Consider the following 27,419-nt stretch of genomic DNA (forward strand, 5'->3'; position numbering starts at 1 on the left):
TTGTGAAATTTCTTTAATTTTAAAGTGTTATATTTTAAGATCCATTAAAATTATTTTGATATTTATTTAGTTAATTTGTTCTCCGTATATTGTATGAGGGTCAAAAATGCCACGAGCCTACTGTAATAAGTTCATTCAATATTTCAAAAGGTATTGATTATACAAGTGTAATCTATTGTTATTAATTGTACAAGTCAATAAAAGTGTACGTTTTAAAATAAAACTTGAATCATGATGAAATTAAAGTCCATTGGAAAATATTAGCCTACTGTCACTTTGGTTCATACCACGAGTGATATTTTATGATATTCTACAACAGAATGGAGACAATTGTATTTTTATTATGATCACTTATAAATATTCCACAACTTGTTTATTGAACATTTGGCCCTCAATAGTACAGCAATGAACCTTTAAATAATTTAAACAGGCAACAAATGTGTTATTTTTAAAAAATAAATATTTTAGCATCATATTCCATAACTATCCATGAATTGCTTCAAAATAAACACATCTAATTATTCATGTTTTATTTAACTGTTTGTGATAGTGTTTGGATCTCCATAGGCATCAGCTGTGGATACATGTGTATATGATGTGCCTGAGATTGAGATGTGCAGAAATCCTGTTTGAAAACTTTGGCCATTTGGGGGAAATGTGGCTTTCATTTTGCATCACTGGTTCCAGAACTGCTAAGCTTTAATAACCCTCACTTATCCTAAAATGCTATTATGGTTTTTCAATATCTCTGCAAGTGCTAGTTACAGGTTGGTGGTTATCGTGCAAATCTAGAAGATGTGATATGTATATAAACATTTGGTGTATATGATGTAAAATAGGATCCACATTTGTTTTAAGGCCTTTACCATAAACAATCATGAAACACACAACTGTATTTGTCTTCATGAGATCAGTCATTCAATTTCTACACAAGACTGTAAAGTAGTTTTATTTTTTTTGTCTTGTATATAGATGTAATTCCAAATTGAATTAAAGAGCCAGTGGGGAAAAGTGTTTGGTTTCATGGGGCAGAAAGCGTGTAAAGAGAAAAAAAATTGAAATTGAAAGAAAAAATATTTTTATATTGCGATGTTGCTACTATAATGCAGAAGAGGGCAGCACTAGAATAGATGATCAAGCTGATGCCTTCGAGGACGATTGGGGAAAAAATCTTTATCTAGATTACCTAGACATGTACTACCACTTTTTTTACTAGTTAAAATAGTTACTTTCAGTTTTCCTTATGATCCTCAGTCAATTAATTTTAGTAAAAATGTCCAGTTTTCTTGCAACACATCTGTGTTAAATGGTAGTGAGAATTTACGAGTAGACTTGAATGCAGCATTCACCCCTGACACTGTCGCGGGAGATTCAGTAGCACCCAGGCGATGTTTTTGTAGTTTGGATTACAGATATACTGAAAGTAGTATTTTGCGGTTAAACTACCCAAAACGTTGTTACCGGTGTAACTGGTGCAGTCCCGCCTGACAATGGTAAGTAAATATTTTCTTAGTTCGGAATTGATGATCAGCGGTTGAGGCATTCGTGTACCTAGCCAGCAACGAGTTCTTTTTCAAGCTAGTTTATAATGAAACGCCACCCGACTGTCTGCTGTTTACCAACTAAAACCCAGGAGATATCTTTCACAAACATAATGGTGACAATGACTGAGGGCTTTCTATTTTATGGGGTTAAATCTAAAGTCAACGTTAAGTTAAAAAGAAAGTTGACGCCACATTCGTCATGTCGCCATCCATATTGAGAGAGGCAAATTCGCCACAAGGGGAAACATTACATCAAGCTAAATCGTTATAGTTTATTTATAGTACTAGTAATGGTGATGATTAATAGAAAACCTAAAATGACTGCAAATCATTTTAAGACGGAACAGACGAGACAAAACAACTTATCTTAATTTACCTCTAAAATGTACCAATCCACTAAATTAAAATCAAGTATGCTTATTTTTCAGATGTACGTATTTTGGTGATTATTTAAACTAGATTAATTACACAGAAAGCAATTTGTTGGTGATTTATTGGTTTCTAATGTTTTGCGATCATCATTTGGATCTGTTGCAGTCAAAAAAGAAAGGACTCAGTTTGGAAGAGAAGAGAACTCGGATGATGGAGATTTTCTTAGAATCTGTAAGTTTTTCAGTCACTGGTGAATAAATGACTCTTTTTCATGGCATGAAAAATTCTACTGTGCCAGTTCAACTTCCAGCAGTTACACACTGAAGTAGAACGAGACCCTCTTCACTCTTTTGTTCGTAAATGCTGTAAAACATTCTGACAAAAATGCTTAAAGCCCTGAAATATTATATTGCCTTTCAGTCAATCTGTCTCCATAGAGACAGATTATTGTTAAAAATGATGATGATGGAGAGGTTGTCATATGCAGAGACAGGTCTCCTGATGGGGTGAGTATTCAGATGATGTTATGTAGTGAGAGTAGGAAGCCAGTGGAAGAGTCTAGAGAGAAGATAAATGAAAGATCTTCTCAGTTTGTTGTATAAAATGTGACTGAAAGCCTTACTGTAGCATTCAGTCAACTTTGACTGACAAATGGTGATTTATTAAAGCCATCCTTGTATGTCATCAACCACCGTAAGAGCTAAACAAGAAAAATAAAAATTACAATTGTTTTCATCGTTCATGAAGCATAGCTCATTACATTTATACAATTCCTTTTATTAATCACTAATTAAGTAATCAAAATTAAAATATTTCAATAAACTTCAATCGCCGTTGCCATGTTCCCTTATTGACTGAAGCTAAATTTAAGTTGATTTTTATGTGTTTTTCTGCCTTGCTGTTGACCTTTTCCTTCACTGCAGTTAACCTTTTCCCATATCACTGTTGCATACCTTATACAGAACTTTGCCAAAATAAAAGCATCAAACTTTAATGGCAGTTACAAGAAACAAAGTAATTACATTCAGTTGACCTTTACACTTATTGAACATATTTTCCCTTTTAAATTTTGTCCGGTATATACTATGAACAAAATTATAATTTATATTGGTACTTTTTGTTGTTCTTATGCTGCTCTTGTTCTCCCTAAAACCAGGAAGATAGAGCACATCACACCAGCTTCTCTGAGCTCCCTGTAGCTCATAAAATGGACCTTAAAATACTGTTGTAAGTTTATAAATCACTGAACGACTTAGCACCACAATACATTAAAGCTCTGCTGCTGTTGTATCAACCTTCCAGGCCGTTCAGGTCTTCGGGTTCTGTTCTGCTTCTCATCCAGAACTGGAGTCAAACATGGAGAAGCAGCGTTCAGCTTCTATGCACCACAAATTTGGAACAAACTTCCAGAAAACTGCAAAACAACTGAAGCAGAGTACCTTTAAAAGTAGACTTAAAGACCCACCTAATTAGATTTGCTTTTAAAACACATTCAATGGAGAATTAATCAATAATCTGATGTGTAACGATGGCACTTGACTTTGTATGAAAGGTGCTATACAAATAAAATTTCATTGATTTATATTTTAGAAAAAAACATAAATTATGTAAATCTGAACTTGGTAATCACATTTAGTTTTTTTTTTATATTCAATTGCTTGTTTGAAAAGCAGCACTGCTATTGGAAATGAGGAACTAATGCTAATGTAAACATGTTAAAGTTTTACCTTTGAAACTTTGCCTGCAAGCCCATTCCGAGCAGAGAAATTGTTAGTTTTTGTTTTATAACACGCAGAGGTGCCAGCGGTCTGATTGGTGCAAGCTCCCTGTTCAATGAATAAACTATTAAAAACTATAAACCCATCTTTATTTCAGAAGTAATTTTGCCCTGCCAGTGAAATGCTCACCACTGAAAAGATGGTTGCAATCTGACTTATTAAAAAATAAATAAACAAATAAAAAAATCATTTTAATAAAAACAAAAACACACAATGCTGAGCCTGGTGGGGGGCAGGGAAGCCCTGCATTTTTTTTTTAGCTCAGCTCATTTTAGGGAATCCAAAGATTTTCCCTCAGCAGAGAATCATCTTGCCTCTTCATTTTATTTCCTCACAGGTTTATTTTTGTTCAACATTACTAATCTATGGTGAATTAAATATGTTTGAATTGGCCTTTACCACTTCAAAATTTAGATTTTAGAAAAAAACTATAATTACATAAAAAATTAAGACCTTAGTTAAATTTGTTTTTGACTCCGTCTTGTAATTTTCATGTACATGTGCCTCTAAAAATGTATTCAGCTCCTTGGATGTTTTATTCTTTTATTGTTTACAAATCACTCATGATCAAGAACATTTTTGATAAAAACATTTACAAAAAAAATCCCTCAAGTGAAAACTGATTTCTACAAAAATAAGGACAAGCAGAAATAATTTACATATAGGAGATTTACACATGAACCATATTCATTCCTTTTCTTGATGGATTTACCTGAATTCTGGGGGATGTTTATTGCATTAGATGTTTTTTCACTAGTCTTTTCTAGGAGTTTTCTTTAGCCTTCATGCTATAATGACATACTGATGAACCAGTGAGTGGTTCTTAAACTACAATCACTTCACTCACTTCAATAATCTCCATTCTACTCATTTTGAGATGACTTATCACCAATTGGCTGGATTTCAAATTATGTGAATATGTAAAATATTGGGCTGCACAGTTGGCACCATTGGTAGCATTGCTGCTTTGCAGCAAGAAGGTTCTGGGTTTGATTCCTGGCCCGGGGTCTTTCTGCATGGAGTTTGCATCTTCTCCCTGTGTGTGTGTGGGTTCTCTCCAGCTTCCTCTCACTGTCCAAAGACATGACTGTCAGGTTAATTGGTTTCTCTAAATTGTGTGTGTGTGTGTGTGTGTGTGTGTGTGTGTGTGTGTGTGTGTGTGTGTGTGTGTGTGTGTGTGCGTCCGTGTGCGTGGTTGTGTGTCCTGTCTGTATCTGTGTTGCACTGCAACAGACTGGCGACCTGTCCAGGGTGACCCCACCTCTAGCCCGAAACGTTCACTGGAGATAGGCACCAGCACAGCTCCTGACCCTGATGGGGACAAGGGTGTTAGACACTGGATGGATGTTAATATTTTTTACCTGTCGTTATTTTATGGGAATCAGTTTTCACTTTGATGTTACAGGTTTTTTTTGTATTTTTCTTAGTCAAAAAAGCCAAATTTTAATGATTGTTTTGCAAAAGCAATAAAAAGGGTAGCATATCCGAGGGAGTGAATACTTTTTGTAGACACTGTAAATTCTATTTTAACAAACTGGAATATCTCAAATATTTTTAGAATTATCTGTATTCTATTTTAATGTAAAACGCTTAAATGAAGTGAGTGATAGTTTAGTCTAACACATTTCCAATCTTTTTTTTAGAGCCGCAGTTAAATTTCCTTAAAGCATTTTAATTACATGGTTACAGGAAACATACCCAGCACAACCTGGGGATTAATATCACACAAAAAAATTATTGTCCATATTCCTGTAATAGCATCCATAAAACCTAAATATAAACTGATCCACATGTAGACAGAAGTTAATTGGTCTCCGTCCTCCTGCATAACAAGTAAGAAGTTCTTAAACATGTTTTTTTTTGCTCTTTTAGAAGGACGTGTTTCAGCTTAAAGACATTGAGAAGATTGCCCCTAAGTCAAAGGGCATTGGTGAGTAAATATAAACAGTTTTCAAAAGAAAGTCACTTTCACTTTAAAAAAAAAAAGACAGAAAACAGAAAAAAATCTAAATCAAAAATATTTAATAACGAGGTGACTACAGGACGACATGAATCCTGTTGAATTAATACTATGAAGGTGTGTACAGATTCAGGAGATGTGAGTTGTAACATTTAAAGCTTGATAGTAATGTAATATATACAAATAGTGAGAATACATAGAAGGGATTTAATGTTCTCTTCACACAGACATTGTTCTTGCCGAGACTTGCAGGGAATGTAATTAAGTCAAGCAGGTTGTTTTTCTTCCCAGAACTCTGAAGTGTTTACCTGAAGGCAGGTCAGAGTTAAATACCACTCCTTAAATATGTTGATACCCTCATTTCAAATAATATGTTCAGTGTCTTTGTTTTAGACACTATAGTAACAACTATACCTACTGTTAACATGTTTGACGGTTCTGCTATCTATAAAGTGTTGAGATTGAGAGAACGCAGGTGAGCATCACTCAGTTTAAAATTGCTCACTGGTTTTATGCAAATTAGTTTCTTTCAGCTAAAGATATTTTGAAAAATCAAAAATGTATTTCTACTTCAGTCACAAGTAGATACTTTTAAAATCTGTGTTAGCAGGATGCTTATTCTAGAAAATAAAATAAAAAAGTCAAAGTAAAAAGTTCCCTTAAATTAAAGATGCATAACTGGTAGCTAATTGAATACATGAAAGAAAGTTGTCATAACTAAAGCAAAAGAATTAAGTGAGATCCATGTAAATAAGTCCATAAGATGAACTGCAGCCCAAATACACTTTCTAAAGAACACTGTTTAGTGTTCTCTAAACAGTGTATTTTTAGAGTAGACTTTTTAGAGTGCACTCTCTAAAGTGGAATTGCAATTTTCTGTAGAATCAATTTGTTTGTGCAACTGTGCCCTGGTGCAACTGCCAGGCCTATGGGGATAAGAGGTGGATGAGAATCCTAACTCTTGGAGCTGATGGTTGATCCTAAAATGAGGAACTTTATTTTAACTCTAAATATTCTAAATGATTTATTATGTGCTAGAGGTTTAATAGTTGCAAACACAGTGCATAAACACAAAATCTTACAAAGTATTTTTAGTCTAATTTGTAGTTCTTATATTTTAATACACTTGAAATAAGACAAAACAAACTTACAGGTAACTTTTCAGCAAGATATTGGAGCTTGATTTGAGTAAATATTTCCTTAAAGTTGGGAAAGAAGTGCTAGTTCCATTTGCATATTATTTCACTTACAACAAGACAGTTTTGCCTAAAATACTCAGTAAGATTTTGTGATTTTAATAATCAGATTAATCACCCTCCCACAGTAGTGGTTTTTGCAGGAATGATGCTGTGAGAAAGCACACACGCACACACACACACACACACACACACACACACACACACACACACACACACACAAATATATATATTACAGCAGAAGAAAGCAAGTAATGTAATCCCCTTGTATTTAACAGCAACTAAGGAAAACTTACTCCACTACTCATGCACACAATGCATACAAGTAGTAGTAAACTTGTTCAGGACACAACTGACATATATGACATATTTAATTTTCTAGTTCTTGGGTGCCCCACCTTACTGATGCTGCCCTGGGATACTGCCTAGGTAGCATATATCAAAAACTGCCACTGTATGCATGTTTCCAAAAAATGATTTAACGTCTCAAACCATTTTATTCTCAGTATTCCATATGTTGATATTCAGGAAAGCTATAAGGAAGTCAGAAATGGAACTTGTTCGATGAGGTGGCAGTCTCTTATTCTCATCTAGCCGAGCAACCGGTGTAAATCATGCACGTGAAATTTTGAGCTTGTACATGTAGAAGTGAACTCGAGGGTTAGAGACAAAACACAAGAAAGTCGAAAAAATGTCAGCTTTTGTTGCTGTTTGCTGTCACGGAAAATGTTACTCCTAGTGTGTCGAGTACATAACGTGCTGCTTTGAAGTAGGTAACCCTCTGCCACAGAAGCTTTTAGGTCAAAATAGTAGTTTGATTAATGATTAATCGCATGCGTTAACGATGGTAGCCCCAATTGCAATACAACATTCATAAATAATTAAAATGTCTTTGTTTTGTTACCATCAAAACTGCTCAGCTTCATGCACATTGTGATGCCATGACAACCAGGGTTTCATTGCTTCTGCTGTCTGAGCTGTTTTTGGTCTGCACAGCAGAACTTGGTCTGCCTGCAGCAGTAGGAAAGAGTTGGTGAAAGCATGTTGCTCTAAAGGTTAGCATGTTTCCTCATATTGCTTTTGGACATTATACACACAATTAAAACATCAAACTTGGATTTTTAAATACTTTGTTTCTGTAAAAAAATATTTCATAGGAATTTTTCATATGAAGTGGACCAGATATTTGTTTAGAAAAAATGAATGTTGTTTCTGTGATTAAGAGGACATGGTTGTGACGCCCGCTCTGAGGTGGAATGTTGTTTTTGAATGTGGGGGTTGGACGCCCAGCTAATTTTTTTGCACAAGGACTGATATTAGAATTCATATTCAAATTCAAAAATACTTTATTAATCCCAAAGGGAAATTAAATGTTGTAACTCATTAATTCAGATTCTTCACAGAGTTATTGCATATGGTGATGGCTGTTGGCAGGAAAGACCTCCTGTAGTGGTTTGTATTACAGCAATTCTGAAGAAGCCTCTGACTGACGATGCCCTGTTTTCTCAAGACAGTAGCGTGAAGAGGTTGTCCATAATTTGTTTTAATTTTTATGAAGATTCCTTCTTTGCATCTCCTCTCCAGAGGTTCCACAGTCGTCCCCAGAGCAGAACCAGCCATTTTTATCAGGTTGTTGAGCCTTTTTAGGTCCTCAACAGCCTGATAAAAATGGTCCTTGGTTGTTGAGAGCCTCATCTCTTCATCGATCAGATGATCTCTTCATCGATCAGCATCAGCTGATCGATGAAGAGATCATGCTCTCAACAACAGACTTATAGAAGATCTGCAGCATCTGGCTGCAAACCTTGAAGGATCTTAGCTTCCTCAAGAAGTCCAGTCTGCTCTGTCCCTTCTTATAGACGCTTCACTGTTGTGTCTCCAGTCCAGTCTGTTGTCCAGATGAACACAGAGATATTTATATTCCTTAACCACCTCCAGTTCTTTTCCCATGATGGAAACAGGATTTGATCTAACCCTGTTCCTCCTGAAATCAACAATCATCTCCTTTGTTTTGTTCACAATTAAGATGAGATGATTGTTCCCACACCATGACACAAAGCGGTCCACCAGCTCTCTGGACTCAGCCTCTTGTCTATCTCTGATAAACCTGACAACTGCAGAGTCATCTGTGTATTTCTGTGGACGACAGAAGTCCGACTTGTGCTGGAAGTCTGAAGTGTACAGAGAGCAAAGGAATGGTGAGAGTACAGTGCCCTGCGGTGCTCCTGTGTTGCTGACCACCTGTTTAGACACAAAGTCCTTCAGTCTAACAAACTGTGGTCTGTTTGTGAGGTAGTCATAGATCCAGGTGATTGTTGAGGCCTCCACTTGTGTCTTCTGGAGTTTCTCACAGAGCAGATCAGGCTGAATTGTGTTAAATGCACAAAAGAAATCAAAAACATGATCCTCGCAGTGCTGCTTGCTTTGTCCAGTGGTGCATCTATGTTAGTTTGAGAATTTATGTTTTCAGTTTCCTGAGCAACCATGAGCTTGTTTAGTGTTCAAGCTTCCCTCTGTGTTTCTGCTGCTGCTTTACCTCCTCTCAGCAGCTTTTGTTTTCAGTGTGAAAGGAACCAGCAAAGCATGAGAGTATCACATTTCACCACTAACAACATTCAAGATGTAAGTTCTGTTTATGCAGCAAACTCTTGAGGCACAGTGTTTAATCATCTGCTTGGCTGTAGCTGTGGGTTCCCGAACTGATCCAGTAAAGCTCTGGGGAAGTAAAACCTGATGGTGATGATCCTCAGGAAAACACTATATCATCCATGATGCCAAATACGGCTGAGCTTGTAGTTCTCTTATAAATCTCCAAGTAGCTTTCGGTCCTGAGAGAAGCATGTCTGGACTGTTGTCCTCTTACCTTTGTGCTTTCAGCTCCCATGACGGTGAAGGAAGTGCTACAGAGCCTGGTGGATGACAACATGGTGGACTGCGAACGAATCGGCACCTCCAACTACTACTGGGCTTTTCCCAGTAAGACCTTACATGCTCGCAAGCACAAACTGGAGGAGCTGCAGAAACAGGTGACAGTTTTTGTGTTGCTGCTGACAGTTTGTGTGCATCAACAGGTGCGGTATTCTGTCAAAACCTTAATCACGTTTTCTGACAGTCTTTTAGAAATTATTTTAAACTGAGGAATTGTGTGATGGAACATTTTAAAACACTTAACACCTTGATTTGTCTTGGTCCTGCTAACTACCACGCACCTAACAGATAAATTCATCTATACTTCTTTATTTTTAGTAAAATCTGTAACTGATGATGGGAGGAGACGAGATTCCGTTTCCCAGCAGGCCTTTTTTGTCTGCTCCTCTGCTCAGAATGATACTGTCAACTGTAGATTACAGTAAAGAGGTTGGGATGCAGAAAATAGCTTAGAAAAACTGCTAAAAAGATACAAGAAGAGGTAGTAAATATCTGTATTTTGTTGTTGTACTTTAACAACAAATGCCAGAACTAATTCTAATTCTAATTTCTAATTTATTTTAAAGGCAGGTAAATTAGAGTTTAAAATAAATTGTAACTCATTTCTCTCAATTTAGCTGAGAAAACGTCTTGATTTTCTGCTCATCTGTAGAGCATTTATAGTGGCATAAAAGTCTCTCTACTGCTCTTTGAAGCTCTCGTGGTCTGTGATGACCCACTTCCCTCTTTGGTTGCCTGGTTGACAGATGGTGTAATGTTAACTTGGCAACTCTGCAGAGAATGACAGCTGCCATTTTTTTTCAGAGGCAAATTCACATTGTGGCACAATGTGAATTTCCTACAGGTATGTGCTTGCATTGCTGTCATACAGTCATATCACTGCACTGATGGTTTCAGATTGTATCAATGGCGCAAACTACTGATGATATTGGTGGAGTCAAATAGTGAAAAATATTTTCTACAAATTTTATTAGTATAAAATAATCTGATCATTAAAATAATCACTAGCTGCATCCCAAACACAGCTTGGTTCTTAGATTACTTTAGTTGTGCCTTTACATCCCATTTGAGAAGAACCCATTTGTTTACAAAATATAATAATGATTATTTGTACTGAAACGGTTAATTGTGATGAATCAGTTATTGAAATAATTGCCAACTAATTTAGTAAACAATTAATTAAATGTAGAATACAGACTCAAAAAGGCCATTTACTTAAAGAACAACACAGCTAGAGCAGCAATGAAACCAAAGAAGGGCAAAAAAATGTATAAGTCCAGCAGTAAGGGCTGAGCTTTTCATATGTGTAATTTTTAGATATTTTTTTGCATTGGCTACAAATGATCAAGTGTCACTGAAGGAATGCTGTTCTTGCAATTTAGGCAAGAAATCAATCAATCAATCAATCAATCAATCAATCAATCAATCAATCAATCAATCAATCACTTTATTTTGGTAAATTGTCCAAATTAAACACAGGAAACAAAACAAAAAAAAACAATAAAGAAACCCATAATTTACCAAAAAAGGAATAGGCTGAAGCCAAGCTTATTCTTGCCTACTCTATTTTATACCCAACAACCTACCAAGATATCTTCACAATACATATATAAATCTACATAACAGCGTAAGATTTTATCATTTTACATTTTAGAGCTCTTTTAAAGCTCACCAAGAAAGGACAAAACTTAAAATCATCATTCAATTCATTCCACAGTTTCACCCCAATAACTGAAACACATCTAGACTTTATCTGGCTTTCCTCTTTTGCACATTCAAATATAAACAAACCTCACCTATTATATTTATTCTCTCTCAATTTGAATAATTTCTGAATATCAGAAGGAAGGCTTTTGTTCAATGCTTTATACATTGTTTTTCTTATTCCAAAAATGAATTGAATTTCTTGTTTATTTGCATATTTTCATGTATTTCTGATACCATATAAAAAAGGCTTAAGTGGTTTAATGAAAAATCTGCAGAATGGGCTTTTTTTTCTCTTTTATCCAATCACTAAAATAATCATTAGCTGCAGCCCTAATTGTGATTAAAGATATTCTTCACCTTTTCCATAACAGAATTCCAGTTAATATTTGAGTTCAAACCCCTTTCATATGGAACTTGTAAAACCCACTGACTTTAAAAATGGACAAAGGATGAATGGACAGGCATGCATTAATTTATAGGCAGATGGTTGGATTATAATATGGACGAGTGATGGGTAGTCTGGCTGATGGATGGATAACTAGAAAACTTTGCATCTTTTATTTAAGTTACAATTTTAAAGCTCTGATTGGACCAATTTACCTTTGGAAATGTAGATATTGATCATAATTAATAAAGGACACAGAATAAATTATGAAACTGCAGAAGATTTAAAATAAATTCTAGATTTATTTAGACCTTGAAAATATTGAAATCAAACTCCTTAAATTTCCAGACTCTTTGAGACTTTATAGGAAGCTTGATGTTGTTTTCTTGTTTTTGTTTCTTTTACAGGTTTCTAATGCAAAGCAGCGAAAAGTTTCTCTAGAGAAAACGGTGGAAAAGGCTAAAGTGGGACGAGAAGGAACGGTAAGAGCAAATGTTACCAAAGAACCTTCACACAGTCATCAGGTTTAGTGCATAAGAATATGTCTAACAGGTGTGTGTGTGTGTGTGTGTGTGTGTGTGTGTGTGGGTTGTGGGGGGTGGGGGGGTGCGCGCGTGTGTGTGTGTGTGTGTATAGAAAGAAAGAAGCTCTCTGATGAAGCAGCTGCAGTTTCTGAGGGAAGAGCGAACAAAGCTGCAAGCTGAGCTGGAGAAGTACCGCGAGTGTGACCCCGACATCATCAAAGAGATGAGTGAGTCTAGTTACCCACATTACCTCACAATTTGTTCAAATGAACATTTGAACAAATTGTGCTCACTCAATTTGTTCAAATGTTCATTGATTTGAACATGTTAAAGGGCTGATATTTTGGAGCATCTTGACTTGTGTCCTGTCTCGGTTCCCACTCAGAGAAAGCTAGAAGAATATTTTGAACCCTCAGACACATCTGATGTTTATTGCTAGTTTAACTGTCAATTGTCTTCTAAGAGTCTGTAGAGTGAGCAGCAAATTCACACAACGTCACCCTAAAGCATTCATACACACCCTTCTGTTTATTGAGAATATCTGTTTGTATAGCAGAAACAAGGGCTCCTAAGGTGTAGGTATAGTCATCTGTTCACCCAATGAGCAAAAAGTCCTTATTGGCATAATAAAGCTTTTATTCTATGAAGTACCAAAGTCAGACTGCAGCCTGCGGTTCCAGAGCCACAAAGCAGTTATGTTTTTTTCAGATAAATCCAAACGATATCTCAATGCAGACATGATGATAGTTCATGGTGTCAATACTCTTCTTTACCATGCTCAAAACTATAAGTTTTAATGACATTCCTTATGAATGACATTCACAAGGAAGTACCATAAGACTTTGTCGGCAGCAGACAACAAAGACAATGCTCAAAAATAGTTCGATTGTTTCACTGGGCCGTTCTAACATTTTATTATGTGTTGAGCTAAACCCTTTCATTCTTGCTCTGACTTGACTCATGCTCACTGCCCAGCTGCAAGGTGAACCTTCAGTCGTTCGCAGACTCTAAGGATTTCTTTCAGTGTTGGCCTGTATTTGGTTCCATCCATTTCCCCAGAAGCTATCAATAGCTTTCCTTTCTGAAGATGTTCTTACAGCTTTATGCTACACCACCATTTTCCTTCAGGGTGATGTTGGACTTCCTTCTGACACACAGCATTTTCCAAGTAGGTCCAAAAGTTAAAATTGGGTCTTGTCTCATTTGCCGTGTCCCTTTACTCTGTACACACTGAGCGCAAATATTAGGCTAGTTTTAGTTTTGAGCATATCATAATTTTTATGCATGTTTTCCAACTCTAAGCTGTATAAACTTGAATGCTTACTGAATATAAACATATCAGCTCATGTGGGGCCTAAGGAGATCAACACTCTAAATTATGTTGTGCATAATTATTAGGCAGCTTCTTCTCCTCAGGCAAAATGGGCTAGAGAAAAGATTTAAGTGACTCTGAAAAATCCAAAATTGTAAAAAGTCTTTCAGATGGATGCAGCACTCTTGAAATTGCTAAGATATTGGGGATGTTGGGGCTTGATCACAGAGTCATCAGACGTTTTGCTGCAAATGGTCAACAGGGTTGCAAGAAACATGTTGAGAAAAAAACTACATAAATTAACTGCCAAAGATTTGAGAAGGACCGTTTGAGAAGGACCAGTGACGATAAAAGTACCAGTAATATGTTTTTACATCCATTTTTATCTGATTAGGATGGTTATTTCTTTTCAACATTTGTGGAAAATGCTGATATTTTCCACAAATATCAACATTCCTTTAAAGAAAGACATGCACCTATTTTCATTTTGGAAAGTTATATGCTTTTCCGTATTTTAAAACCTAAAAATAAAAACAAAAAATGGTAATTCTCTAAATAAAATGAATTTTCCCTTTTAGACACTTATCAAAAATGTATAAATCGTCTTAAAAAAAAAAGTAATCTTGACGGTATTAAGAGAGGAAAAATTATTCTAAAACTTTAAAAACCTTTTCACTCGTTATATCCTCTCAGAAAATGCTGTGCGCAATGACTGAGATCACACAGAGATGACAGCGTCACAATAATCAGCATTTATTCAAGACAGAATGCACACTGTCACCAGAAAAGCACATCACAAAGCATCAGAAACCTCAGAGCACAAACAACACATGAATTCACCTGAGAAAAGGAAAAAGACAAAAGATGGAAACGACAAACAGACAGCAAAGACGTCTTTGGAGAATTGCAAGCGCAAATCTGATTTGTTACTCTGTGTGGAAAGTTTTATCTCCTTTTCTTTAATTTATTCAAATAAGGCGTATCTTTGCTCATCCAACCAGGATCTGTCTCTGACCCTCTCTAAAGCTATTTGCTCCCATTGTCTAGGAGAGCTTCTCTGAACTCCTGCTGGTTTATGGCTTTTCACAGATCAGTGTGAAAAGCTAGAACTTCCTACTGATTGTTTCCCAGACAGACAAAGAGCAGATCAGAGATCTTGACAAACAATCTGCTTTAACTACAGGTAAAATAAAGGTCAAAAAAGTTAATTTTAAAACTATAATTAGGCTATTTCAATCAAGTCATGTTGTATTTTAAAACTAGCTTATTTTAAATATATTTTCTTAACAATGGCTCCAGAGAAGTTTCATTTAGCTGGGATTGGTGTGAAAAGTGGCTCTTCATATTGTAGAGGTTGCTGACCATGGCCTGAGTGACTGTTGGAAGTTGTGCTCAGGGTTTCCCCCAGAAAACTTGCTAAGCCCGGTGGTCGGGGTGCCAAGGCGGTCCACTGGTGGTCCACCGTGTTTTTGTATTAAGATGTTAAATAGACAGGAAATGTAAAAATATTACTGGGTAGTTACATGTAACAGGACATCACCAGTGAAATGATATCTAAACCCACAACTAGTCTTAAAAACATCAAATCAAAAAATACATTTAAAATGAATATAAATTATTTGCATTTCTGTTTACACACAAAACATTCTCAAAGACTTCTTTATGTTCATGACAGATGTTATGTCATGTTTATGACAGTGTCATGTCAGTCTTATGCACACCCCTTCAATTGAATGTTACCAAATTGTTTAACATTTAAATGTAAGATTTTAAGGAGCTGGCTAATTTACTTTGTAAAAGTTCAAAGAACAATATTCATTGTTAGATTGTTTTGTTACTATAGCAACAATCTGACGCTGTGGGTTTAATCTTTGAGTTTGAGCTCTGTTCACAAATACAATTTAGTAAATTGTAATTATAACTGATTGCTTTATAAGTTTTCCAATTAAACTACTTCCCTTCTCCCAGATTGAATCCAACACAGAAGCTGGTAGCAGTGCTGATGTTTTTAGCAGCAAGAGGGGCCCCTAAGTCAAATACTGCTCAAGGTCTCATACAACTTTGGACCGGCCCTGAATGATGAGTTAAATCTGCTGCACTGCGCAACAAACGGGAGATTTAATTTAATGCTGCTAATGTGGCTTTAGTAACTCTTCTATTTCGTGTTTGTTGAGTTTTTAATAAGCGCCATAGAAACTGTTTTGGTTGTTCGAGTTTATGGGCCAAGTTTTCAGATCTCCACACGGCAGCACACATTAATTCTGGCTGACTAAGTGGACAAAGCATTTGATACGGTTTGGTGCACTGTTTAACCGGAAAAATAATACAAAAAAAATATATAAAACCAGCGTGATGCTTGACTACGAGGCAAGCATGAAAACGCCTCACTGGGCTGAACCTTCATGATGAGGTTAGCGCTGGTTTGTTAACCACTAACGTTCCGGCCAACCGGGACCACATACATAAATTTTTTCAGTACAGACAGAGCCAGGTGCTGGGGAGCGTGTTGAGATGTAAACCCTACACACATAATTCTTTGTCCACAAAGATAAATCATTCTCACCACTCGCTCAACACACAACTCTGAAAGTGTGACTACAAGTTATTCCTGCGGTTCACATAGAGCTGCACAACCAGAGCTAACGTGGTGGATTTTAAACTCTTACCTTGATGTAGAGTTTGCCAAAGAAAGATAATTCCTCACTGGGGGTTGATGTAAATATTCATACAGGTCAGGTCAGGATTGTGTCCAGTTTGAGTGAAAGGAGGCGTGTGCGATCTGTGCTGAGGTAAACTTCAGACATCAAACAGCAGCGCACGAGGCAACGCCTAGAGGCGACAGCTGTGTGATGGTCCATGCTCCCCGCTTTAAATGCATCAATTATAAACCTATCTATTAGGAATAAATCTGCTCCACCAGTGAAACGCTCAGAGCAACAAAGACTCTTGTAATCCGACATTAAAAAAAAACTGCGATTTTGTTTCTTAATGACATGTGACAACACCTGTCACATGTTGTGTGACATGTGGTATAATAAAACTATCTGCTCTGTTCACGTTCACCTCCTAATGTTGCACCAACCCTGCAATATGTTTTACACTGTGTCATTGTGTTTTCCATGCCTCCATTTTCAACTCGTGTGCATTCACACACACTGATATTCAGGCACTTAAAATACAGTGCATAACAAAAGTGAGTACACCCCTGGCATTTCAGCAGTTATTTAAGTACATCTTTTCTTGGGACAACACTGACAAAATGACACTTTGACTCAATGAAAACTAGTCTGTGTGCAGCTTATATCACAGTGTAAATTTGTTCTTCCCTCAAAATAACTCTATATACACCCATTAATGTCTAAACTACCAGCAACAAAAGTGAGTGCACCTCTAAGAGATTATACCCCTAAATGTCCAAATTGAGCAGTGCTTGTCGTTTTCCCTCCAAAATGTCATGTGACTAGTTAGTGTTCTAAGTGTTCTAAGGTGTGCATAGGGAGCAGCTGTGTTATATTTTGTAGAACAGCTCTCACATTCTCTAATACTGGTCACTGAAAGTTCCAACATGGTACCTCATGGCAAAGAACTCTGAGGATCTTAAAAGACAAATTGTTGTGGTACATGAAGATGGCCAAGAGGATTGCTAACACCCTGGAACTGAGCTGCAGCACAGTGGCCAAGATCATTCAGCATTTTAAAAGAGCAGGGTCCACTCAGAACAGACTTCATCTTGGTCGTCCAAAGAAGCTCAGTGCAGCGTCACATCCACATGCTGTCTTTGAAAGATAGGTGCAGGAGTTCTGTCAGCATTGCTGCAGAGATTGAAGAGGTCAGAGGTCAGCCTGTCAGTGTTCAGACCATACACCGCACATGAGTGTTGTAGTACTCGAGATCGGTCTTGGTCTCGAGACCATTATTTGATGGTCTCTGTCTCGTCTCGGACTCGACCGCATTTGGTCTCGGTCTTGTCTCTGTCTCGGGCGCTGAGGACTCGGTATTTTATTTCAAGACCAGTCGAGACCGCAACTGTGAAAATATTACTGAACATGCAGCATGCTATCCAGTTTATTTGTTAACATCTGTGTTTTCAGTGGATGCAAAACGCACCGATTAAAATCCAAGCAATTACGTGACTTGCCAATTACGTGTTTATGTTACTCCTCTCCGCTATGACGCTGGGTTTACACCTGTGCTGCAGCGAAGGAGACCTGCTGCTGCTGTGCGGAGCTGCACAGGTGTGTTAGAATCATGGCAGCAAAACGCAAAAAACTTTTCACAGTTTTCCCCCCAAACTAACAGACTGTTTAGTAAAGCTGTTSGATGCAGGTAAAGTTAGCTAAAAGATGACTAGCTAGCTAATATCAATACATCACCTTAAACTTAACAAGTAGCTTATAGGCTAAGTTGTTGTCTATGTTCAGCTACATAGATTCATTTTGCCCCTCAAAAAGTCGATCCCCCCCCTCAAAAACACATCGTTCAACCACACAGCTATTTGTGGGGGTGGGGGCAGAAAATGTTTGGAAACCACTGGGGGGGGCGCAGGACAAAAAGTTTGGGAACCACTGGCATACATGTATCTACTTCTTGCTTGTTGCTCCTTGGTCAGTGTTCATAGTTGAGCGTCGGGGCATTGCCTCAATTGCTATGTTTAATGGTGCAGACAGTGGTGGTTTCTGACATGAGCAAACACTCAGGGCGTTATCTTTTTAGGGATGGCACAAGACCACCGCGGATCGTAGCACAGAGATGGAAGCAAAGCAGAACAAAGAGTTTGTTAAATTTAACATGGGTTAAATTTATTAAGTATTTAATATCTATGTGTTTTTATGGGAATATGGATCTTTCAGATCAATTTGAGAAGTAATTTTGATCATATTTCACATTTTATCATATCATGTAGAGCACGGTGCTGGTCTTGGTCTTGTCTCGGTCTCGACTTCCCTCGGTCTTGGTCTTGACTCTGTCTCGACTTCCCTCGGTCTTGGTCTTGACTTGGTCTCGGACCCTGAAAGTCTTGGTCTTGTCTCGGTCTCGAGACACTCTGGTGTTGGTCTTATCTTGGTCTTGGGTTAGGTAGTCTTGACCACAACACTGCCGCACACTACATCAACTTGGTCTGCATGGCTGTCACTCCAGAAGGAAGCCTCTTCTGAAGTCTGTACACAGGAAAGCCTGCAAACAGTTTGCTTAAGTGTCAACAAAGGATATGGATTGGTGGGCTTTGGTGGCGCAGGGGTTAAGCACAGTCCACATATGGAGGCCTCAGTCCTCAACGTGGCCGTCGCAGGTTCGATTCCCAGCCTGGTGACCCTTGCCGCATGTCTTCCCCTTCTCTCACTACCCACTTTCCTGTTAACTAACTATCAAATAAAGGCCACTAGAGCCGATAAAACCTTAAAAAAAACAACAACAAAAAACAAAGGATATGGATGACAGGAACCATGCCATGTGGTCTGATGAGACCAAGATTAATTTGTTTGATTCAGATGGTCTCCAGCATGTGTAGCAGCAATCAGTTGAGGAGTACAAAGATAAGTGTGTGATGCCTACAGCCAAGCATGGTGGTGGGAATGTCATGGTCTGGGGCTGCATGAGTGCAGCAGGTGTTGGGGAGTTACATTTCATGAACTCCAATATGTTGACATGTTCGGTTACCCGACTCTGGTGCAGGATAATTACAAACACAACACAATAAAAGGTAAGTCTGAAGTTTATTTCGAGCAGCAGCTGGGGCAGACAGGTGAACAAACGGCAACGGGCAGGAAGTGGGGACCAGTCGGGGATTCGCTCTGGTGGGAAAAGGTGAGTTACTGATATGTCGTCTGAACGGGAGATCAATGTGCAACGGAGAAGAGGATGATCTTACTGTTGGTGGAGATGAGGTGGTCCCGGGGGCTGGGGAGAAGGAATATCCACTGAGGCTTAGATGCGATTCTCCAGATGCTGTCCTCCAAGCTTAGGGGAGGAGGCGAGAGACCGTTGGAGGGTGGACAGGCAGGCGAGCGGGTGATTCGGGAGCGATCCAGCAGCGAAGGTAGGCAGATGTGAAGGAGCCAGGCAGGAGACGGGAAGCCGCTATCAGCATGCAGCTGATGGGGACGCCACCGGGAGGAAACAGGATCAGCAAAGGTTCGACTCTGAGATGGAAAAAAAAAACAGGTACACAGTTACAAACATGACTGGAACTCACTAATATCTGTTACCAGGAAGCTCAGGTACCACTAGATACGTAGAACCATCTGGCATGTGCCACCAGTTTCCAGTTCCTATTTCACTGCTCCTCCTGATAAGATGATGAGCTGCAGCTGGCTACGCCTGTCTGACACACCCTGCAGGAGAGAAGGTAGGAGACGCACGCACTCACAGCACTCAGCTCAGTGGATATGACATATGTACTGTAAAATACTGAAGCAGAGCAGAGGTCCCTCTGGAAACTGGGTCGCTGGGCAGTGTTCCAGCATGATAATGACCCCATACACACCTTTAAGACGACCACTGCTTTATTGAAGAGGCTCAGGGTGAAGGTGATGGACTGACCAAGCATGTCTCCAGCCCTAAATCTAATAGAACAACTTTGGGACATCCTCAAGAGGAAGGTGGAGGAGCGCCAAGTCTTGAATAGCCACCAGATGTCATCATGGAGGAGTGGAAAAGCATTCCAGTGGCAACCTGTGAAGCTCTGGTGAACTCCAAGCCCAGGAGAGTTGAGGCAGATTTGATAAATAATGGTGGCCACACAAATTATTGACACTTAAGGAACTTTCACTAAGGGGTGTATTCACGTTTGTTGCGGTGGTTTAGACATTAATGGTTGTATATAGTTATTTTGAGGGAAGAATAAATTTACGCTGTTATATAAGTGGCACACAGACTACTTTTCATTGTGTCAAAGCGTGATTTTGTCAGTGTTATCCCATGAAAAAAAGTATTTAGTATTTATTGATTTAATGATTGGAGTAAAAATGTAATTTTTTACATTTGACCTACTGATCACCATTTCATTAATTTTAATACTGAAATAAAAATATTTTATTCAGTGAAATATCTTTATAGAAGTTTCCAGTAAAAATTATTACAGTAAATATGATTGAAACCAGAAGGATTTAGTTTACCTAATAATAACTTAAAATAACTTGGTTCTTCATAACCCCTTTAGTTTAGTACTAAGCTTATTTCATTAGCGTTGACAACAAAACATTTTCACAGCTCTCTGAAAGTCCCACCAAAGCACGACAGGGAGCCTTAGCTGAGACCTTAATCTCAGCTCTTCCTTTGTTGCTGCACCAATTTAAAAATAAAATCAGGTTTTCAATTGTATTTGACTTCCATCCCTCCACCCCTGACTTTCTTTTCTTAAAAAGAAATTAGAAATTAGAAATATTTTCAAAACCTGACTTTTATTTAAATCATTCTTTCTGTGAGTTGCTTTGATTTCAAAATCCAAATAATCAGAAGTTCTAAAACATGGTTGTCAAACAAGATGGCCCACCATCTTTCGGGTTTCCACTCTGAACTATGGAAACCCAAAAAATGCATTGGTGGAAAACTTGAATAAAAAATTCATGTACTCGATAAAGTTGATTGCCAAGCCCTACGGTGTTGCAGAATTCCTATAGTAAATTGTACTGTATTCAACATAAACAGTTTAAGATATGTGTTTTGTGTTCGCTCATCTGTTTTCACATGCCTTATGGCATCAGATCTCCCTCTCCTTCTCCCTAAACATACATACACGCACGCACACACACGCAGATCTTTCATGTATTGTGCTAAGCCATTTATAAACTAACAGTATTTTAAAGTCTATTGTTTGAGCTACAGGGAGACAGTGAAGGACTTTAGAACTAATGTTATGTGCTCTATCTTCCTGGTTTTAGTGAGAACATCAGCAGCAGCGTTCTGGATCAGCTACGGCTGGAGGACTGATTTATTAGTCAGACCTGTGAAGACGCTGTTAGTAATCAATGTGACTAAAAATTAACGCATGGATGAGTTTCTCTAGATCTCGCTGAGACATAAGTTCTCTAATCCTGGAAAGGTTATTCAGGTGATAGAAGGCCGACTTTGTAACTGTCTTTATGTAGCTCTGAATGCTCAGGTCAGAGTCCATCACTACTCCCAGGTTTTGGGCCTGATCACTAGGTTTTAGTTGTAATAACTGAAGCTGTGTGTTGACTCTAGATCGCTCCTYTTTAGGTCCAAAAATAATAACTTCAGTTTTGTTTCTGTTCAGCTGGAGAAAGCTTTGGCACATCCACACATTTATCTGTTCTAAGCATCTATTGGAGTCACCTGGTGACATTGTGATGTAGAGCTGTGTATCATCCGCGTAGTTATGGCAGCTGATCTTATTTCCTGTTATAACATGAGCCAGTGGGAGCATATAAATATTGAAGAGAAGGGATCCTAGAATTGAACTTTGGGGTACCCCACGTGTGACCTTTGACCTCTTTGATGAGAAGTTTCCGATTGAAACAAATCCATGTTCTTTATGCAAGATTCAATCCAGTTGAGTACTGGTCCGGAGAGTCCGACCCAACTCTCCAGTAGATTCAGTATAATGTTGTGGTCGTCGGTGTCGAAAGCTGCACTGAGCTCCAACGGAACCAGCACTGTGGTTCTCTGTGGTCTGTATTTATATGGATATCATTGAACACTTTGACTAGGCCGTCTCCGTGCTGTGGTGAGCACGAAAACCAGACTGGAAGGAGTCAAAGCAGTTGGTTATTGTTAAGAAGTTAGTTAATTGTCTAAACAGCTTTTTCAATAACTTTGCTGATGAATGGAAGGTCAGAGGTTGGCCTTTAATTCTGCAGTAGTGATTTGTCCAGATTGTTCTTTTTTATCAGTGGTTTGATAACTGCTGTTTTCAAAACCTGGGGGAAAACACCTGATGAGAGCAAGGAGTTGCTAATGATTTGGATCAGATCATTAGCAACGACAGGCAGGACTTTCTTAAAGAAATGTGTGGGTAGGACATCCAGACAGCATGAACTGGAGCTTTACTGACTTATAATTTCTTCTAAGGTTTTATAATTAAGTAGTTGAAATTGGGAAATTTTTTCTGTATTTGTTTTGTTTGAGCACAGCATTGGTACTGGCTTTAGAGTGGATGCACAGATTAATCCAGTGATTTTTCTTTATTTTCTCTGAAAAGAAGCTGGAAAACTTGTTGCAGGCGGCATTAGATTGGAGTTCAGGTGGTAACGTCATAAGAGGGTTTGTGAGCCTGTCAACAGTAGCAAATAAAGCTTGAGCGTTGTTAATGTTTTTGTTTATGACATCTGCAAAGAAAACCTCCCTTGCATGTTTTAGTGTTGAGTGATAGTTACGTAGTCTTTCTTTATAGATTTCATAATAAGCGTGAAGTTGAGTTTTACACCATTTTTGTTCGGCCCTATGGCAAATTTGTCTTGCAGATTGAACCATTTGTGCATTTCTCCATGTATATTTCATCCTACCAGACACAACCTTCACTTTAATTGGGGCAATGTAATAAGTGATATCTGAAACTTTAGACTTTAAATCATCTACCAACTCATCTACATAAGGGCTAGCAAGAAGAATAGATTTGATAAGATGTTTCTGCTGCGTTTTCTGGGAAAGAACATTTTGCGACAGTAACTGTTTGTGCAAGTGGGTTAACAGATAAAGAACTTTCAAAGATAACAAGAACTGATCCAACAGGCGATATCAGTTACAGAAACATTGGAAATATCCAGTATGTGTCCATGAGTGTGTGTTGCTTGTTTGACATGTTGTGTTAGACCAAAACGCTCTAATATATTAAAGAGCTTTTTTGCCCTTCTGTCTTCAGGTTGTCAACATGAATGTTGAAATCACCGACAATTATTAAACAATCATAATCAATACATATGAGAGATAGAAGCTCATTCACGTCAGTAAAGACATTTTCCACATATGTTGGAGTTTTGTATAAAGTTAGTGTAAAAGTTCATTTGTGGCCTTTTACCTCAATTCCAAGATGCTCAAAAGAGGTGAAATGACCCAAAGAAATTTTACTACAATTGATGGTACTCTTAAATATCGAAGCCATGCCTCCTCCTGTTTTGTTTTTTATTCTCACTTAAAAAATTGTAGATAGGAGGCGCTGATTCCATTAGTACGATTGGTTCATTATTGTTATTCAACTGTTTGTCAGAAACATAACATCAATATTATGCTCAGTGATGAAATCATTAATTAATAGAGCTTTAGTACAGATCTAGTATTTATAGATCAAGTATTTAAAGGGGATAGTTTAAGTGAGTTGGAGAACAAAAGTTCTTCAGTCTCAGGTTCTTTTAGGCAGGGGATCAGTCTGAGGTTTGAACTAACTATTTTATATTTTTGTTTTTTGTAACTTTTCTTGTAGTGATACGGACAGGTAATGTCCTGTTTTGCAGTGCCGGGGGGCCAGACACATTCTGGAGGAAGACGGGTGTAAAGATAATATCTGGACCTCAGAAGCGTAGAGAGATGGATCCTCTTTGAAGTCAGAGGCAGGTGGCTTAGATGAAGTGAGGTCTGCGACGTGAGCGCTAAGGAGATTCCATTCTCTCCACTACGGTCAGAAAAGCGACTCATTCCTTACGCTCCATCGAGCTGCCGGCTGAATATTGAAATCCGAAAGAAAAAAGCCGGCATCTTTTAGTTCACGGCTTGTTTGTATCTTCCATCACTTCCGTGTTGCAGCGAGTTTCAAACGTTGCGCCTTCATTTTTCTTCTCTCTTCGCCTCGCTCTTCTGACCACGCCCTCGGCCAATCAGTGAACAGCAGCGAAGCTTGCGTCACCTACCAAACCCGGGCTGGCCCTGCTGACCCTGCTCTGAAGCAGGACCCAAAAAAGCAGCGCCAGCCCCGTTGAAAAGGCCGGTGGGAACACAAGGAAAGCGAGCCGAGCCGGGCGGGCAGGCGATAAAGGGGCATAAGACACCTTGAACGAAATGGCCATGACTCTCTCCAGACCTAAATTCTATAGAAAACCTCTGGGATCTGCTGCATCGCCATGTAGAGGCACTCAGCAGACCAAAAGACCTCTATGCAGCTGTCCTCCGTTCAATTTCCAACCCCAAATTTGCTGCATGTTTTACTCTTCGCTCTCTATCATCCTTCTTGTCCATCTACTGTTGAATATAAAGGCCACTACAGCGTTAAAGAAAAATAGGTGGATGCCATGTCTCAGGAGACAATAAGTCAGCTTGTGAACACGAATAGAAGTCGTCAAGGTGTAATTGATGCTCAAGGCCACATGATGCATTAGTGAGACAATGACTTTTTTGTTTTTTGTTGTGATATATCCACCACTGTTGTTGGTGTTTGTTTTAAGACATTGAGTTGAGGAACCTACCACTGCACGCTTCTCCTTAAATGCCCTACTTGTTGTTTCATAGGCTGCAATGCAAATGCTGATGACAAAATGTGTCTTGCAGGAAAGTCGAATGTTGTAGCAAAAGAAGCTGTCTCCAGGTGGACAGGTAAGTTCTTGATATGTTTATTTTTGTATAACTAGATATTATCTGTAATGACTGGTGACATAAAGATACACAAATCTCCAAATTTGCTGAAGTAAACATGGTTCAAACCACTTCACTGAGTGAATGTGAAACATTACTTGTGGTTTAGCTATGATTATAAAAAAAGACTGAGCCCTAGTTAACTGACATTCAAATAAATAGGTCACAACAACAAACTTGTACATATTCTCTGTTGAAATGTACAGAACGTATTTTATTTCAATGCTTTACGTAATGTCTATCCTGCTATTAGATGCCATTAGCTGAAGAAATCTCAATTCTTTGCAGTTTGTAACTTTAACCAAATTTGTAGACCCTCCCACACAAGCCTGTGACTCATTTAATCACTTCTGTCTTGTGTAGAGGTAAAAGTGTTAGTGGGGTTTAGCATTAATTGGGGGAATTTCTGCAAAACAGACTTTTTGCGCTTGCAAACTTTGTAGAGGTATTTTGTTTTGCTGATGCAAATATGTGGTCCTTTGTTTTCAGTTGACAGAAGTTCAATTTGACCTTTTCCCCACTCTGACTAGCTTCACCGTCCATACTCAAATTTTATTTTTGATTCTCTAAACTAAGACCATTTTGAGCTTTAATTAGCTGATGATAAACTCTTCACAGATGCTCCCTTTAAAAAAAAACTTCATTATCCACTGACATCCTTCATTGGCTATTTCTGCTAATACTCAAATTTTAAAGCTGATGTGCATTTCTCATATCTATGTCTACACAAACTGTAAATAAACTGCAAAAAATTTAAATGGTGCAAATGCTTTTTCAATTTTGTTGTGTGAATGCATTGGTGTCAGTTGCCATAATTAAGTCCTTTATGTAATGGCTATTCAGATAATCTCATCTTCCAAGACGTTTAAAGTCAGTAAAACATGAATATCCATATTCCTTAGCCTTACTATCCAAGATTTCCAAATCTTGATAGTAAAAGGAAGCTTGGAGCTTTAGTACATCAGAGCTTACTGTACAGTCGTTCCCACAAAAACTTAAAAAGCTAAATAGTGTTTCTCCTTTGTTGCCTCTCTGACATTGTTAAGCAACAGTGGAAAACAGAAACAGAGTACCTCATTTTCAATATGTTTGTTGCCATAATTAACCAATCTTTTCTAGGTGCTGCAGGTAAGTTAATAGCTAAAAGTAGTTCTCCATTCTCTTCAGCCAAAACATCAACGATGACACAAATGGTTTTGTGTCTATGGACTTTACAGGAGTTTCCAGGAGTGAAACATCTTTCTCCTGTTTCCTAAGTGACTTTGCTTTAAAATGGGGTAGCACTGCTTGGGTAAACTACTTTTATATACTTATTGTCGGATTTATGTTTTATTAATATTGGATTATTTCTTCTTTCAGACAATGTTTTTGCAATCAAGTCTTGGACAAAAAAGAAGTTTTCTTTTGATGACAGCTGCATCAACAAGGCCTTTGGCATCCCTGAGGACTTTGACTACATGGACTGATTGGGATCTTCCACAGAGGGAAAAATGTTTATTAGAGATTTTGTTTGAACCCAGTTTTCCTGGTGACCTAATTCCAAGTTTTTGTTGTGTTCTCTGGAGCAAAGATTATGCAGCAGGATTCAGTTAGTTTTACATCTTGAAGAGAGATGTTGGTGATTTCGCCAACTCATATGAATTCATCAGTAGAGACCTGGTGCACCTGGAAAAGACAGTCAAGCATTAATGATTGAGATGTGGGGGGCATCCTGTGATTAATAAGTAAGCAGACTGACGTGGTGTGCACCTGTTTGGATGAAAACTGAGACCTCCAAGCTGATGATGGAAAAAAATCAACACTCACTACATCTGGATCTTCAATCGGAGCATCTACATGTCTTCTACAGATGGCTTGGGATCAAGTACTACTGTACTTTTCCTCTTAGATTTTCCATTTTTGTCATCTTTGACCAGCCTTGATTTAATGCAGTTGGACGAATACCAGAGTAAAACGTTGAAGAAAAGTTTAAGTAATAGTTTTGTAAATATTTGCTACTTCAGGTGCATTAAAGTTATTTCATTACAAAAAAAATGAGCATGAGTTTTACTTGCACCAGCTGAGGTTATCACTGTTTAAATGTTAGATAGTTAGTTTTTTTTACACCAGGTTTTCCATTTTATGTCTATGCAAAATCTGTCATTAAAGCATTTCTTCCACCGAAGCTGCACAATTCTTTTCTCTATGTAGAAA

General features: G+C 38.1%; 1 protein-coding gene across 2 annotated transcripts; it reads left to right on the forward strand.

Moving 5' to 3' along the window:
* mnd1 (meiotic nuclear divisions 1 homolog (S. cerevisiae)) lies at window positions 1–27,390 on the forward strand. Of its 2 annotated transcripts, XM_008405747.2 has the most exons (8): window positions 1–1,493; window positions 2,082–2,147; window positions 5,567–5,624; window positions 9,728–9,876; window positions 12,278–12,352; window positions 12,507–12,621; window positions 25,143–25,187; window positions 26,586–27,390. In XM_008405747.2, the coding sequence occupies exons 1-8, from the start codon at window positions 1,491–1,493 to the stop codon at window positions 26,690–26,692; spliced, it is 618 nt and encodes a 205-aa protein (XP_008403969.1). In that variant the 5' UTR covers window positions 1–1,490; the 3' UTR covers window positions 26,693–27,390. The 2 variants fall into 2 exon arrangements, with proteins under 2 accessions (XP_008403969.1, XP_017160430.1); XM_017304941.1 differs by lacking the exon at window positions 2,082–2,147.
* The last annotated feature ends 29 nt before the right edge of the window (window positions 27,391–27,419 follow it).

This window comes from Poecilia reticulata, linkage group LG1 (assembly GCF_000633615.1).
Source record: "Poecilia reticulata strain Guanapo linkage group LG1, Guppy_female_1.0+MT, whole genome shotgun sequence".
Classification (NCBI taxonomy): domain Eukaryota; kingdom Metazoa; phylum Chordata; class Actinopteri; order Cyprinodontiformes; family Poeciliidae; genus Poecilia; species Poecilia reticulata.

What these genes read in the sequence shown, in the direction of transcription:
- mnd1 (XM_008405747.2), top strand. An exon ending in CCCTAAGTCAAAGGGCATTG is followed by an intron (nt 5,625 to 9,727) that starts GTGAGTAAATAT and finishes TTGTGCTTTCAG; the next exon opens with CTCCCATGACGGTGAAGGAA. An exon ending in AGCTGTCTCCAGGTGGACAG is followed by an intron (nt 25,188 to 26,585) that starts GTAAGTTCTTGA and finishes TTCTTCTTTCAG; the next exon opens with ACAATGTTTTTGCAATCAAG.